This window comes from Gigantopelta aegis, chromosome 13 (genome assembly GCF_016097555.1).
Source record: "Gigantopelta aegis isolate Gae_Host chromosome 13, Gae_host_genome, whole genome shotgun sequence".
Lineage (NCBI taxonomy): Eukaryota > Metazoa > Mollusca > Gastropoda > Neomphalida > Peltospiridae > Gigantopelta > Gigantopelta aegis.
Window position 1 is genome coordinate 12,955,828 of NC_054711.1, and position 17,721 is coordinate 12,973,548.

Here is a 17,721-nt window from a genome sequence, read left to right on the forward strand (position 1 = left end):
AGAAACACATTGAATATACAGGCACTGATATTCTAAACAAGAAAATATAGGCCTATGTAATGCGTATTTTTAGAAATTAAAAACATGTATTAGTCGAAAACATCTTACAATGCAGGAAACGATTCCTTTACTGGCGTTCTCAGTTACGGATCTGGAGTCTGGAGTTGTAATTCAGCTCACGATGTCGAGAAAGGGCACATACATTAAAGTGTAAACACATTGTTGGGTGTACATAAAATAACTTGTAATCACTTTGTTTGTATAATTAGGACGACTTCCGTAAGCCATCATAAGAAAACTGCAAATGTTTAAATAATTAATAAAACTTGGTAGCACAGGAATTGTATTTTAAAAGCGATACATATTAGGAAATGTACAAGTATGGAGATAACTGGTTAACAAATACTAAAGAGGAGCTAGATACGCATATATTAAGCTATATATGAAAATCGACCCATATCCATAGCAGGTATCATCATATAATTAAAGAGACATATCCTATTTTTTAAACACTAAGGCATATTTTTTACTATTAGAGCCGTTTATGATTACTAAAATCAAACAATACTTATATCTTATTGTTTAGATTATCCATTTCCGTACAACCGAAGTGCGTCCGGTCATCCTCGTTTTTGTCTATTTTTAAGGATATTTCAAAGTCACAGACTATTGTTTCACTCTGTTGTATCCAGATATGTTAAAGGTTTGTAAATTAACGGGTTGAAACTAGGGTCTTGTGAAAAATATGCCTTAGTGTTTAAAAACTAGGGTCTGTCCCTTTTAAGAAATATTACGTCATATATTTAAGCAAACGTGCTATAGAACATTTTATATCAACATTTTATGTTTAAAAAATACAACAAAAAAAATAAAAATATCTGACAATGCCAATAGACTCATGGAAGTTAAAATAAATAATTGAAATAATAATTTGTTCACATAAATTAAGTAAAGAAGCTGGTAGGTATAAAACAATTGAGAGAACACAAATAATAAGTCTATATATACTATGCAATATTAATGCGATTGAGGGCGAGTTCCATTTTATTTTATAATGATCCCGATACGAAACTTTAATAGAGAAAGTAAGACAGCTCTAAGAGCTGGAAACACCAAGGTAATAAATAACCTTGACAAATACTTAATGCAAACGAATATAATTAGATATATTTATTGTTATTAGTACAAATAATATTTAAAAAACACCAACTGTCAATTGGTAGGATTCGAACTTACTGCACATAATCGCATAACATTTGACAGGCCGCGACGTTAACCTCTCGGCTATCGGGTTGTCCGCAAAAACGGAAGTTCAAATAAACGTAGTTAACAATGTGTGCTGCCAAACACTCGGTTCAAATCTAATATAACAGTTTTGATATATACAGCAATTAATTGTATCTATAACCTTACCATTTTTGTTACTGGCTGATGATACTTGTAAAAAAGATCTACAAAAATATGTATATGAAAATAACTGGTGGAATGTAGTTATCTAACCGTGGACCACATTATATGAATGGCTATTGGCCTCGTTTTATAGATAGGCACTTAATACAGGCCAGTCAAGACTTAAAATCGTTCGGGAGAAATGCAAGTGACCGCTATGAACAGTTGGCCGCTGAACGCAGGTTGCCTCTGAACACAGGTGGGCGCTGATCACAGATGGTCGCTAAACACAGGTGTCCGCACGGGATGGTTTGACCAGTTGTATATTACTAATGAACGTATATCCAAGACAAACAAAATCTATACATTATTTACAGTTAAAGTTTGTTTTGTTTAATGGTACAACTAGAGGACATTTATTTATTATCAGTCGGTTACTGGATGTCAAACATTTTGACATACCGTCTACTAGAAGAAATCCGCTACATTTTTCCATTTTTAACAAGGGGTCTTTTATATGCTTCATCCCACAGACAGGATAGTACATACCACGACCTTTGTGTGCCAATCACGGTGAACTGGTTGTAAAGAGAAATAGCCAAATGACCCCCAGACTAGGATCGATCCTAGACTGGACAGCGCATCGGGCGAGCACTTTACCACTAGGCTAGGTGCCACCCCTTATTACTTACAGGTTGGATTTCGTTCGGCTATGTAGGTAGTCAACTTCCCATGCCACTGTGCCTTTAAATAGTTGTTACTGGAAGAGTACTTTTACTGGATATCCCACGTTGAATGTTAATATTTAATCTAGGTTATTTGACAGAGTTACCAAATGTTTGACACCCAATAGCTGATGGTGAATGCATCAATGTGCTCTAGAGGTGTCGTCGAACAAAACAAACTTCAGTTTAATATCTTTAGGATACTCTCTGATGCAGATGTCGATGGTGTGCTTGATTTCAACTTATTTTAATTTTTATATCCAATTAATGTCCATTGCCCTGTTCCACGAAGCGATCTTAGCACTACTATCGCCGTAAATATCTACCATTGCGACCTTATGTTTTGTCTACGATCACACCAGCTCGTTCCACGATGCGGCGTACATTACGGTGAAAATGTATAATTAGTACAAGGCAGTTGTAAGGCACTAACGTAGATGTCAAATGGCAGTTAGATGATGATCTGATCATTTTCTAAGAAGAATACTAACTTTTTTTGTGTAAAAATTTATTTAATATATATATATATATTACTTATTATGAAACTCGGCGCTCGATGAGAAATATTCTAGGCCGTACGAACTTCACACGAACGTATGGGAGATAACTCATGTCGGCAATGTATTATTTGACTAATTCACACACTTCTTCGCAAAGAAGAACTTAAGGAAATTACGGCTACCGTGAGGTTTCTTGTGGCGCAGCGGGGGGGGAGGGGGGGGATAGCACAGGGGTAATGCCCCCAATCAAACTTTGTTTTTTGTGCTGTATTAAACTTTATAAAATCATACATACATGCATAGTGTGGGTTGCACTCCCTCACCAATATAGAATCATGGCTACGCCAGTGGAAGTTGCTTTGTGGAACGGCTGTAGAGTTTACGTGTGCCAGCGTAAAACTCACCATAAGTCACTACAATTAAGCTTAGCTACGATTCGTTCGTGGAACGGGGCCCAGGACAGGCGGTTAATGTTTAATTGTTAAATGATTAGTGAGCTGTAAGTGGGTATGGTAGCCGTACACCTACCGCTGAATCATTACAACTCGCTCTGGGGTGTAAACCCAGTACCTGCCACCTTAATGGTCTATATCATCAACGCCGCTGCAAAACTGAAAACAAAGTTTGTTTTGTATAACGACATCACTAGAGCACATTGATGTATTAATCATCAGCTATTGGATGTCAAACATTTGGTAATTCTGACATACAGTCTTAAAAAGGAAACCCAATACATTTTTTCCCTTAGTAGCAAGGGGCGGTTTATTTGCACTATCCCACATATATGTTGACAAATACTACGGCCTTTGATATACCAGTCGCGGTGCACTGGATGGAAGGAAAAACAGCCTAAAGGGCCACCGACAGGAATCGACCCTAGCCGCTGCAAAGATGCTATTTTGAATACACTTGTACATATCTGGTAAAGATTGTTATCCATGGTGTTGTTATAGTTTACTGTCATATTAGTCCATATTGTTTGGGCTTTTGGGGCTTTTTAAACATCCCTCTACTACCATCATGGCCTATGCTACACGACACACAGTTTGCTTTCAATGAACTCCATGTTGATATGTTACACGTTCCTCGCATATGGTCACCGCTGACCACTGCTTTAATGTGACCACTGTAAAATATGGACATTGGTCAGTTTACATGTTGGCATACACGCCTGTGGAATCGAGATAAGCAAAAGGAAGATCACAGAAAAGTTTGAAGTCGTCCTGAAAAATATAAAACAGATGCATGGTAGTGAAATATTGAAGTCATTGATTTATATATACTTTAAACGAGTAGCCGCTTGTTAGTGGAGTAACACGTTGTTAATTAAGCTTATATATTTCGAAATTATTAAAAAGGTAACAAGTTACCAATAACTTGAATAAGTAAACATGTATTGCATTAACTGAAATTATTAACCAGGACCCATATTCACAAAACATCGTAAGCCAAGTTTTACACGTAAGCCTAAATCTACGACGTAAGAGCTATTCACGAAACAACGAAAACGTAAGTTACGTGTAAAGTTGGACGTAAATATAAGAGTGCCTCCGGTTTCAACTAACGCTGCACGTATGTCGTGTACATATAATAAATCAAGCATGATCGCCGTTATTTACTATTATTTACGGAAATTGGCAGCATTTCCACTAACTGAAGCAGTTGGCGATGGCGAACGCCCACGGATTTAACATATTTTTGTTGGTAATCGAACGGAGGTTTTCAACTCGGCCAATTTCTCCTGAGTTATCTTTTCCTTTCTAAGAAATATCCTCAAGTTCGTACCAAAACACCGTCCTCACCAATACCAAAATGTCATGGTTCGCCGTTCGCGATGTTATTGTTAGCAGACGACAAACGAAATTGCGTTTGGGTATTTGTTATTTTCCCGGTAGCCATCGTTTCTAATTTTAAAAAAAAAAAGAAAAAAAAAAAAGTCCGTGAGAGTGTTAAGTCGTAGATTTACGTCCAACTAAGTTACGTTTACATTTACGACCGTCTTTGAGAATAAGGCGTTTCTTGCACGTAAACGTAAATCTACGGCAGATGTAAGTGCTAGTCGTAGACGTAAATTTACACCTTTTTGTGAATATGGATCCTGGCATTCTCAATACTGTAAAGTAATAATCAGTCATTCTCCACAAAAATAACCAGTAACCAATTATACTCAATAAATTAACAAAGTAATCTGCTGTTTTCTACTATTTAAAACAGCAACCAATTACTAGATTTCTCAATTATATGTCAGTAACAAGATACTGTCAATAAAAAAAAAAAGCAGTAAAGAGCTGTGTTCAATAACAAAACAAATATAAGTAACATAACACAAGGCACCAGCTATTTCAATATATATCAGTGATGAGAGAACAATGACAAGTGAACATGTAGTAATCCACTACAAATCACTTATCAGTTACTGTTAAGTGAACATGGAACGTTTCACTACTGATAAGTGAACATGGAGTAATGAATGTTTAACGACACCCCAGTATGAAAAATACATCGGCTATTGGCTGAGAACATGGAGTAACTCACTACAGATCACTTATCAATTACTGTTAAGTGAACATGGAACATTTCACTACTGGTAAGTGAACATGGAGTAATTCACTACAGACAACTCATAAGTGAACATGGAATACTTGAAATCATGCCATTGATAAGTGAACATGACTACCTCACTACATACCACTGATAAGTAAATATGGAATACTTCACTACATACTACTGATAAGTGAACATGGAATACTTCAATGTATACCATTGATAAGTGAACATGATTACTCCACTACAAACCACTGATAAGTGAACATGAAATAATTCACTACTTACTACTGATAAGTGAACATGGAATACGTCATTACTTACTACTGATAAGTGAACATGGAATACTTCACAACGTACTACTGATAAGTGAATATGATTAGTTCACCACAAACCACTGATAAGTGAACATGACTACTTCAGTACATACCACTGATAAGTGAACATGGAATGATTCAGTACATACTACAGATTAGTGAACATGGAATACTTCACTAAATATCACTGATAAGGGAACAAAGAATAATCCACTACATACCACTGATTAGATAACATGGAATGAATGAATACTTAATCACTGATAAGTGGACACCCCATTACGAAAAATGCATCGGCTATTGGGTGTACATATGATTAATTACATAGATAACATGGAATACGCCACTACATACAACAGATAAGTAAACATAGAGTACTTCACTACGTACCGCTGATAAGTGAACACCTGGCAGAACTGACTGGAGTCTTCTGACGTTGTTAAATATCTCAACTCGCTTGTCAAGGGAAACTCCAGACATGATGTTGTTCAGTATGCACAATGACAGACCTTCCTTTCTGTCAGATTCACTGAAACAAAACATTAATCTGTTACGGTGTGTAAGAACTTTAAATGGACATGTTTGTGTGAGTCACTTATAAGGTATATTAATCCACCTCGAAATGTAATTTGTCGATCGTTTTGACAAAGCAGCTCCTGTGACGTCGCAGACCCTAGTTTCAGCCTGTGGAAAACTAAGTATTCACTTTAAACCCCACTTCTCCTGGCGTCTGTCATATTCAAATATCAGAACACTACATCCGTGTGTGTGTGTGTGTGTGTGTGAGAGAGAGAGAGAGAGAGAGAGAGAGAGAGAGAGAGAGAGAGAGAGAGAGAGAGAGAGAGAGAGAGAGAGAGAGAGAGAGAGAGAGAGAGAGAGAGAGAGAGAGAGAGAGAGAGAGAGAGACTTACTACGTGCTGCGAGATATACAATCATGTTCCTACATAATGTAAATGGTTCAACATTAATGCAGATTCAAAAGTTATCACCATGACACAAACGGTAACAGTCCTCATAGTTGCAAGTCTAATAATGACCGACATTATATTTGGTTCTAAAGTATAACAGATAAATTAATTATGTCAATGAAGAAAAAACGGAACGTTTTGGATGCTACCCGATCACTTTGTTTAATCAGAGGCTAGTAGGTATCTAACATTTGATAACTATGACAGTTACTTACTCGAAAATGACCGTGACGGGGTGAAATTTCAGACTGTTCTGTCTGTCCAGGATTTGTTCTGTCAGTGTTGTTAGAGAACTTATCAGTGTGGAAGTGTTAGATATGTCACTCCAAGACTGCACAGACAAGTTTGCTATTTCCTTCGTTTCATCTGAATCCTGTAAAACATCACGATGGACTATTTTAATTACCCAATTAAAGGGACAGATCCTAGTTTTTAAACACTAAGGCATATTTATTACCTAGACCCTAGTTTCAACCCGTGAAAAATAGACACTAAGTTTGGTTAATTTACAAACATTTAACAAATTTGGATATAACAGATTGAAAGAAGAGTCTGTGACGTTGAAATACCCCTAAACATAGACTAAAACATGACTCCATAACCGTTACTGATCAGACGTTTCTAAAACTATAAAATATGCATTTTGTGGTATTAGAAACACCAGGATGATCAAAAATACTTCGGTTGTATGGAAAGGGATAATCTAAAAAATAAAATGTAAGTAATATTTGATTTCTATAGTGAAAAATATGCCTTAGTGTTTAAAAACTAAGGTTTGTTCCTTTAATATTCGTGTAAGATATCTCAATCGATATATTTAAGTAATTGATGGTTATCAGTCTAAACACAAAACAATCCAACTTTTGTTTTTATATCCGGAAATATGTGTATAATGAACAAAATAGTAATAGGATGTCTATCTAAATGTGATTATATATAAAGGAAGAAAGGAAATGTTTTGTTTAACGATACACACAACACATGTTATTTACCGTTATATAGCGTCATATATATGGTGAAGGACCACACATATATTGAGAGAGGAAACCCGCCGTCGCCACGTCATGGTCTACTCTTCGATTAGCAGCAAGGGATCGTTTATATGCATCATCCCACATACAGGATAGTACATACCACGGCCTTTGTTGCACCAGTTGTTGAGCACTGGCTGGAACGACAAATAGCCCAATAGGTCCACCGACGAGGATCGATGCTAGACAGACCGAGCATCAAGCGAACGCATTACCATCGGGTTACGTCCCGCTCCTCATATATAAAGGAAGTTATCGGTGTGTAAGTAAAGTTTAAGTGCTAAAGCAGGACACTGTGCAGTGGTGGGATAGTGGCGAGAGAACTGTTTAGGAGGTCGGGTCATTCTCCCCCAAAAATACATAGATGAAAAACGAAAATTAGCTTATATACATATAAAATAAAATAAAATAACTAATGTTTTATAAACCCATATTTTCAATATTCTGAATTATACTTTTGTGATTAGCTTACTACATGTATTTCAGTTTTATTCTAAGACATGTTACCTTCATTTCAACATTAAGTATTCTTAATGTTATCTCTCTTGAAACATGCGTTTCTGTCACTGTCGTCACAGTCACGTTTCCATAGTTACCGGAATGGCTTGGACCAGGGACGAATGCGTCATTCTGAAACAAGATTCATTAAATTAATTCCGCATTACGCATGCTACAGCATTTCAGTTCTCATGACTGGTAGTATGAGCGTTGGTGGATCCAAATAGGTCCAGTGCTCGGAAGTGGCTGTCCTTCTATAGACTAGGCACTAGATAGAGATTCGTAGAATTAACCACTAATATGCCAATATCCACTCGATTCTGCATTGTGCAGATACGGCCCTGACCATGTATTAGAGTTTAAAATTTAAAGAGTATTTTTGTTGTTAATATTATTAGTATTGCTGTTTTGTTTATTTGGGGGTTTGGGTTTTTTAAAATTCAATATACATTACATTGCCAAGAAATCGAGTCTGTGAGCATCTTTATGTCATAAATATCTACGGAGCATGCTCCCTGAACATCCAACAGACTCAGTCCTTTGGGAACTCGGCTCATTTGTCTTTGTGAACCTCCTCCTTTACAAAATCCTTGATCCGCCCACGATCTCAAGTTCATGTGTTTTCTCCAATCCAGGAAGATTACATACAAAATATGCCTTGCTTCTAATTGGCAGCAGCAGATGTTAGCTGTTGCCATCTATTAAAAAAAAAAAAAAGATTAACCACACGATAAACACCAAACAGCAGAAGGTGAAGAAACGATACCACAAGAGCACATTGATAAGCTACTATTGGATGCCAAACGCTTGATAATTGTAACACGTAATCTAGAGGGAGACAACCACATTTTCCCATTGGCAATACATAATATTTTATGAACACTTTTTCACATACAGCACATGCCACAGTCGTTAAACGTCTGTCTTGGGGTACTGTTTGGGATGGAAACAAATAGGACATTTGATGCAACTTAATTGTCCAGAATCTGGGGCTATTAACAAACAACAAAATAGGAAGGAAGGAAGTGGTTTATTTAACGACGCACTCAACACATTTTTATTTACGTTTATATGGCGTCGGACATATGGCAACAAAATAGGGAACAAAGATGAGAAGTTTGTTTTGTTTAACGACACCACTAGAGCACATTGATTTATTAATCATGGCTATTGGATGTCAAACATATTGTCATTTTGACACATTCAGAGAGAGAGGAAACCCGCTATATTTTTCCATTAGTAGCAAGGGATCTATTACATCCACCATCCCACAGACAGGATAGCACATACCACGTCCTTTGTTATACCAGTCGTGGTGCACTGGCTGTGACGAAAAATATCCCAATGGGCCCACCGATAGCGATCGATCCCAGACCGACCGCGCATCAAGCAAGCGCTTTACCACTGGGCTACGCCCCATGCCCCCAAGAACAAAGATGAGAGTCGTTTGTTTACAATACTGGTCATACATATAATGAAAAACTAAATCATTTGGCATGTTTTTCATTTAAACATCGCAGGCGCTGTTATTTCTGAAACATTTTGAATTTACGAGGAATTTATGTATTTAGTTGTTTATGTATATGTAACGTGATTCTGTATAAGGGAATGTTCCAGTAACTCTCCATTCCTGAAACATAACAGAGACAAGGCCAGCTAGGGCAGAGTCCCATTATTTTCAGGAATGGAGAGTTGGCAGGATATTCCCCTACATAAAATACACCAATAAAATATTATGTATCAAATATTTAAGTATAGATTTTAACGTTAGTGGTTCTAGAGGGGCAATAAACTAGTCGAGTTTTTTTTATCCATTACTGAAAGGTAATGGACAGATTTTCAATGGTTTAACAGTACAGGCGTATTTTAAGTGACACTGACTTACCTTGTTACCCAGAGTGACAAGAGTCAGTGAATCATTCTCCATGATGAGTTTCCACAGCAGATTCTCTGTTCTTTGTGGAGTGTAAACTAACAGGTAGCCTTTGCTCAGCAGTGTCGACTTGGAGAAACAACAATACAAAATATACAGTTTAAAACACAAACAATTCAGGATACACTGTAGAACAATATTCAAAATAAAATACATAAAAATATAATAATGCAGTTTGGCTTAGAAAATCAGAAATACACATATCCAAAAACACAAAACACCCCTCAAAATATCATATATAGAACAGTTCACTTACACAAACACAATAATTAAATGGTTAACATATAAAATACTTATAAATATGATCATGCTTTGAAATAAAGTCTGTAAACGATAAGACTATCTAACAAAGAAACAATTGCACAAATCTAATGACATCTAATATTGAATCTGATAAAGTAGTAGACTGTTATATGCGATTATAATAAACTAAAGCTCGTACGTACAGGGGCCTGAACAACAAAGAGATCGTCCTTTCCACCAACCCACAGCTTGTTCTTCAGTGGAAGACCTAGGTAATTAATTAAATACAAACTATTTCTTACACAAACATTCTACATAATAAATGTCTCGCATACTACAAGTTTAAAACAATATAAAAAACATGCATTGAAGTGAACATATATCAGTGCAACAACAACATCCCCCCCGCCAAACATATTATTTCATTGGCCTAGTTATAATTTGTGAAAAATTAAACCTTAATACAGAAACAAAATGTTAAGGCTATACACTGCTTCCACCATCAGAAAGTAATACCTGTATCTCGCTATTTGACATCGTCCTTGTAAGACAGTAACACCATTAGCATCAAGCTCGAACAAAGTGGCTGGAAATATCTAACACTGAACAGATTTTAATTTTATTATTGGACTTCGTCCACATTATTAAAGGTGTTTAATAATAAATGCATATTATTTTTCCTTTTTTTCATTATGCTTTTCAAATATTTATATCGCATTCCAAATGGGGTACAAACAACATTTAGCAACTTCGAAATACCACGAACAGATAAATGATAGCGTACATACCTGTATCAGATATGTCAGTTGTTGCAATTACCTATAATATAATAATAATAATAATAATAATAATAATAATAAAACTAATAATTGAATTAATTATTGAATAAATAAATAAATAAATAAATAAAACTGAAGACCAACATTTTTCTGTTTGTCTTAAAACAAGTTAATAATGTATGTGTACACATAGTCCATAAGATACATTAAAATTATCCCACAGCTGACACAAACAGCATTATGTACATATGACATGAAGCAATTAGATTATGATTTGCTAAGCACAGAATGATGTCATGAATAGAACATGAAACGTATACACATTACGCCCTGCAGTTGAAAGCAAGATAAATTCTTCAATGCACATGTGATATATTGTAATACATGATAACGAAGGCCATAAGGTGCTATATAGATTCAGTATATGGGACCTCAATCTTTAGAAGTAAACAAATGAAAGACAAGTGTTCAACAGTTCAAATCATTTGCCAGTGTGTCAAAACGGTATTTACACAATTTTTCTGCCTGTAAAATAAGACAAATATTAATATAAAATATACATTGTAAAAGACAAAAACTGAAATGAATATTTCATATTGTGAAATGATAAATAATAATAGTGGGTAAATACCTGAGCCAGATCATCGAGTGTTTTGTGGCCCATGCTCATAGATCCTTTCAGTTCATCATATTCCTGTGTGTATTTAGATGTGGTCATACTTGTCTGTCCATACGTTGCAACCTCAAGCATACTCGTGAAAATGCATTCATACTGATTCTGAACACAAAATAAAAGTAAAAGTATTAGTCTTGTCTGGTCATATTTTTTTTTTATATGTTATGTATATGTCTAATATTTAATTTAAATTGCTATGCAATTAGCGGTGGTATGTGCTGTCCTTTATGTGGTAAAGCGCATATAAAAGATCCCTTGACACTAATGGGAACATGTAGCAGGTTTCCTACAAATCTATATAATTCAGAATTATCAAATATGTGACAACCAATAGCCGATGATTAACAAATCAATGTGCTCTAGTGATGAACTTTAACTATTAATTGATTTAATACTAACCTATATCTGACCTTAGATAACCTAATAAGTAATTTATGTCTACCACTGGCTGAATAATAACACTTCTCTCTCTACTATAATATAAACTAATTAATAACTGCTTTATCTACTGTTGGCGTCACTAATAACGAATATGTATAGGTTATGTGTTAAATTAATAACTAGTCTTTGTTTTTAGCTATCTAATTAGTAGATAGTTACTGAATAACTAATGTCTGAACTTGTTTAAATTAATATATAACCTATGTCGGTTTTTAGCTATCTAATTATTAGATAGCTACTGAATAACTATTGTCTACTATTACTGCAATTAATAACTGAGCATTGTCTTTTTTAGCCATCTAATTATTAAATAGTTACTGAATAACTATTGTCTTCTATTATTTAAATTAATATATAGGTTATGTCTGTTTCTAGCTATCTAATTGTATTATATTGTTTGCTACTGTTTAAATTAATAACCAACCTTTGTTTTTAACTATTTATTTATTAGATAGTTACTGGATAACTATTGTCTGATATTGATTAAATTATTAACCAGCCATCTAATTATTAGATATACTCTTCAAAAAAAGTAGGGGAACTCTAATAAGAATTTACAATTGCCAAACTTGTAAGGTATATTAGCTGTGGGGAATGGTTATATGATAATGTGTTTCGGTGTGTTGACAAACAGACCTGGACGTTCTTTACTAGGATGTTAGTGGTCACAACGTACGTTCGTTCTAATGGTTGATATTAACATTAATATTTCAGGTTCCCCTACTTTTTTATGAGTATATTTACTGAATAACTATTGTCCTATTAATAACTAACCTTTGTCTGGACCATGTTTTTCCTTTGATCTCTGATCTTGGTCATCACATCCAGTATGTTGATTCTTCCAGTTTTGTTCATCTCGTCTGTCAGAATATGTAGAGCAATGTACGTCCCAGTTCTGCCAATCCCAGCACTGGTGAAAAACAATTTCATATTGAATTAGTGATCGACCCAACTGTACTGTCCCAATGATCGGTTATAAGACCAAAACAAAACCCACCTGTAATTATTTCTACAGTCAGGGTGACGAAATACACGTGCTATTTGTTTGGAATTGGGTTTGTTTTCATGTATACATAAAACATACTGAATATGTATTAAAGGATAACAATATGTGTAATTTGTCTCCCTTAATTGGTACATAGTCCTAATAACTCAAATGTATCCTAAGTTTATATATATATATATATATATATATATATATATATATATATATATATATATATATTAGCCATCTGTGTTATTAAATGTTCATCTCTTGGTGCAAAATGTTTATGTCCGATGTTGAATAATGAAATTCCAGCTAATCCCAAAAGGTTTTTTTTTTCCAGTGGCATCGTGGCGTTGCATAACGTGTGAGCCGTATAGTCAGCAGCTATTACCTGCAGTGAACCAGGACAGGACCAGGGCGGGATGGAGAAGACTCTCTTGTCAACCAGAAGAATTCCAGTAAGTCCAACACTTTGGGAACTCCGTGGTCAGGCCATGACGTGAAGTGGTAATGGTCAAACGTCTTGCATTTCTTAGACTAAAACATAATCACAAAATAAATATTCCAAAAATAAATCTGTTACTACCGTCAAAGTCTGTTCTGCACAAAGCATGGAATTATACACATAGTCGATCACTTATGTGTTTTTCTAATAAATAAATTTGGCATTAGAAGAGATATAACTATATACATCTCGATAGGTTATGGATTTATGTAAACTAGACTAACAGCATGCTTTCTGAGATCTATATATAAATATATGTATTCTTTATAAAGAACTCAGCAGGAAAACAGACCAGTTAGGAACTAAATTTAACCTTTTTGATTCTCAAGAGATATAGAACTATATACATGTAGATCTTGATAGTTTATGGCTTTATGTAAACTAGACTAACAGTATGCTTTCTGAGATCTGTATATTAATATATTGGTTCTTTATAAAGAACTCAGCAGGAAAACAGACCAGTTAGGAACTAAATTTAAACTTTTTGATGATCAAATCTTAAAACCATGCATGCATACTGATTAGACATTGTACATACACGTTTTATGATAACAATATTAAGTGCTAGTGTATCCATAGTAAATACTGAATGTCTTTACATAAGATGAGTTTACCTTCTTCTGGGTGACTTTTATCTTTCTGATGACATAGTCTGCTCGTTCAGTGATTTCTGTGACCATCACATAAAAATATCCAACATTCATTGACTCCGAATCCTTCCAATAGGGCTCGCATTTATGCTGAAGGAGAAAATGTTATATCTAGTGTATACCAATGAAACGTATTATTACCAGTAGTTTAAGTGATGGCAACAAATATCCTCTCTTTCTGTTTGGATAACCAAATAACGAAATTACCATATGTTATACATGAACAAGTTTCAAATGTACCATCAAACGCAAGTATAGAGTAAAACATCTTGCCAGAACAATCAGCAAATACAAACCTTTCCAGCCTCCACTAGGTTTGTCAACATGACTATTTGTCCACAGTCCTGTTCCCAGATCATTCTCCAGAAATCTGGCAAAGCCACTTTGTTTGGAGCTGAAACATAAAGTAAATGATCAATTGTTAACAGGTTTTGTTTTGGGTCATTATCTTAACGAATATGATATACAACATATGTACCAGGAAGCCACTGATCAAAGTGAATGTTTGTTTTGTTTAACGACACCACTAGAACACATTGATTTTTTAATCCACGGCTATTGGATATCAAACTTTTGGTGATTTTGACACGTAGTCTTAGTGGAAACACGCTAATTGTTTTCATTAGTAGCAAGGGGTCTGATATATACACCATCCCACAGATATAATAGCACATACCACGGCATTTGATATACCAGTCGTGGTGCACCGGCTGTAACAAGAAATAGCCCAATGGGTCCACTGACGGGAATCGATCATAGAACGTCCGCACCTCAGGCGAACGCTATACCACTGGGCTACGTCCCGAACTTGAGTTACAAAAGAGAAAAACTCATTGGTCTCATTGACGTTGATTATCACAAATAAAAATCAGGTAAATAAAATGGAATAGCTTTTTAAAAATGAAACAAAATCTGAAAATATACACTTAGAGTGATTCTAATGTTCTAATAAAAAAAAAAAATATTTTTGAAACAGTTTTCTCAGTAATTCAATATGTATTGCAAGACATACCACGGCTTTTGATTTTGAAATAATATGAATGTTTATTACAGCCACCCATGCACAGACTAATTGCCAATGTGTTTCTTGTCTCAGTTTTAGATACAGTGCTACAATTTAATGTTTTATGCAACGTTTTATTATTAATAATTATGCATATCTATTGTATATGTCCATACCTTGTGATGCAATAAAATAATTCGGCTGCCCATATGACTGAAAGAATGAAATTACGAATTCAGTGTGAATCAATATTTGCATAGTACACAGAGGAAATGATGCATGTGAGCTGAACTAAGTTTCAAATATAGTATACATGTTTCAAATGCCTAAACAGTTGCAGATTTAAAATTGAACGATACCCTGTTTAAAGAAGCTCTATTTATAATACATTGTAGCTCTATTAATTTTCTTGGCTACCGAAACCCCTAGAATACAAATAGTATACAGTATTAGAATTATATAATCGAACTTAATACATATTGCATTGTGATAATAATGACGTATCTCCAGAAGATATATTTCCTTAATAACCAGACAACATGCACTAACATATATACAATGCATGTATGTGTGTATCTTTGTATGTATGTATGCATGTCTGTCTGTCTGTCTGTCTGTATGCCTGCCTGCCTGCCTGCACGCACCCACACACACATATATATATATATATATATATATATATATATATATATATATATATATATATATATATATATATGTGTGTGTGTGGGTGTTTAACGAAAACTGGTATAAAAGCTAGCTTTAGCCATATTGAGTTTGTGAATACTTACATCGATGTAACTGGCGTTAATGTAGTCTGAGTGTGGAATGTTTGGCAAAGGAGACAGTTTCACACGATTATTGTTATCTGTAATTAACATATAAGTAAGAATTGAATAATGCAAGCATGGACTTGGACCAAGGTTAGGTAGAATTAAATATTATCAATTTATACTTTGTTTCAATATACGAACAAGCACACACACGTGTGCACCTACGTACACATACTTACACGTATGCAAATAAAACGATAAATGATCAACAATGATATCTATTGTGGAGTGGTGGTATCATGGCCACAGGCCTGTGTGATGTGTCTAGTGCTGTAGTGAAGTAGTTGGCTTGAGGTTCTCACTTTCAGCTGCAGCCGCTGGATAGTCTAACGACAAAAAGTTAGACAGAGGCACACAAGTCCTACTCTTCTGGTACATAACCACTCTGCAGGCAGGCAAGACTCTCTCAGTGCCCCATGCTAATATAGCTTGGTACACCACGGTAACTGGGCCCTTACGGACTCAGTTTAATGTGAGGGGGATCTCGGTGCAGCTGGGGCCCCAGAGGTGCAGTGTGCATGACCATTGACGTATGGACACGCTCTGGCACCCACTAATCCAGCTCCAGCTATGGACAAATAGCACGGAAGGACAGAGTACGTAGTCGTGAAAGACAATCTGTCTAAGAGATGGAACACTCTGAAATAAAACCCGGACAGATGTCATTTGTCAGCCTTGGAAGGCAAGACATCTAGGAGACGGACACTTCAAAATCAAACCAACCCACTGGATAGAATGGATTCATCAGCCCTGTAAAGCAACCATTCTAAGAGAGATAACTCTACAAAAATCACAGCCGAAGTCTGAAAGCTCCAGCCGAAGTGGCGCGAAATAGAAATAGGGGGCTTACGCAACAACCTTCAAATGAAAGAAAGAAATAAATGTTTTATTTAAAGACGCACTCAACACATTTTATTTACGGTTATATGGCGTCAGATATATGGTTAAGGACCACACAGATTTTGAGAGGAAACCCGCTGTCGCCACTACATGGGCTACTCTTTCTGATTAGCAGCAAGGAATATTTTATTTGCGCTTCCCACAGACAGGATAGCACAAACCATGGCCTTTGTTGAACCAGTTATGTATCACTGGTCGGTGCGAGTGGTTTACACCTACCCAATGAGCCTTCCGGATCACTCACTCAGGGTTTGGAGTCGGTATCTGGATTAAAAATCCCATGCCTCGACTGGGATCCGAACCCATTACCTACCAGCCTGTAGACCGATGGCCTAACCACTACGCAACAAGGCCGGTACCTTCAAATGATGATCACAGAAGAAGATATCTATATATCTATCTATATGGCTGTCTGGCTGTCTGTCTGTCTGTCTGTCTGTCTGTCTGTCTTTATCTATCTATCTATCTATCTATCTATCTATCTATCGATCTATCGATCGATATATCTCTCTATCTATATTCAGTGAAACGTCTCAAAACCTTTTTAAATATCTTTGCAGAAGATAACTTCTCTAAACGGAATACCTTTTAAAACCGGACATTTTACTTGGTCCCATGGGTGTCCGGTTTATAGGAGTTTCACTATATATATATATATATATATATATATATATATATATATATATATATATATATATATATATATATATGTGTTATTGTTTCGATATCGTCAATATCTTATATTAGGAATAAAAATTGTATTTTTATTCCTAATATGTAATTTTGCTGATAACGAAA

General features: G+C 35.4%; 1 protein-coding gene across 1 annotated transcript in view; it reads right to left on the reverse strand.

Annotated features, from left to right (window-relative positions):
* Positions 1–3,372: 3,372 nt before the first annotated feature.
* Positions 3,373–17,721, reverse strand: part of LOC121387137 (receptor-type tyrosine-protein phosphatase alpha-like) — a 38,200-nt gene continuing 23,851 nt past the window's right edge. The window contains exons 2-15 of the mRNA XM_041518162.1: positions 15,982–16,058; positions 15,367–15,403; positions 14,484–14,581; positions 14,152–14,277; positions 13,424–13,569; positions 12,819–12,954; positions 11,559–11,705; positions 10,937–10,967; positions 10,352–10,416; positions 9,858–9,974; positions 7,982–8,104; positions 6,659–6,816; positions 5,866–6,004; positions 3,373–3,837 (exon numbers count right to left, since the gene is read on the reverse strand). Of these exons, the coding sequence (XP_041374096.1) occupies positions 3,766–3,837; positions 5,866–6,004; positions 6,659–6,816; positions 7,982–8,104; positions 9,858–9,974; positions 10,352–10,416; positions 10,937–10,967; positions 11,559–11,705; positions 12,819–12,954; positions 13,424–13,569; positions 14,152–14,277; positions 14,484–14,581; positions 15,367–15,403; positions 15,982–16,058 (1,472 nt within the window). The 3' untranslated portion in view covers positions 3,373–3,765. The remainder of the gene's footprint in view (positions 3,838–5,865; positions 6,005–6,658; positions 6,817–7,981; positions 8,105–9,857; positions 9,975–10,351; positions 10,417–10,936; positions 10,968–11,558; positions 11,706–12,818; positions 12,955–13,423; positions 13,570–14,151; positions 14,278–14,483; positions 14,582–15,366; positions 15,404–15,981; positions 16,059–17,721) is intronic.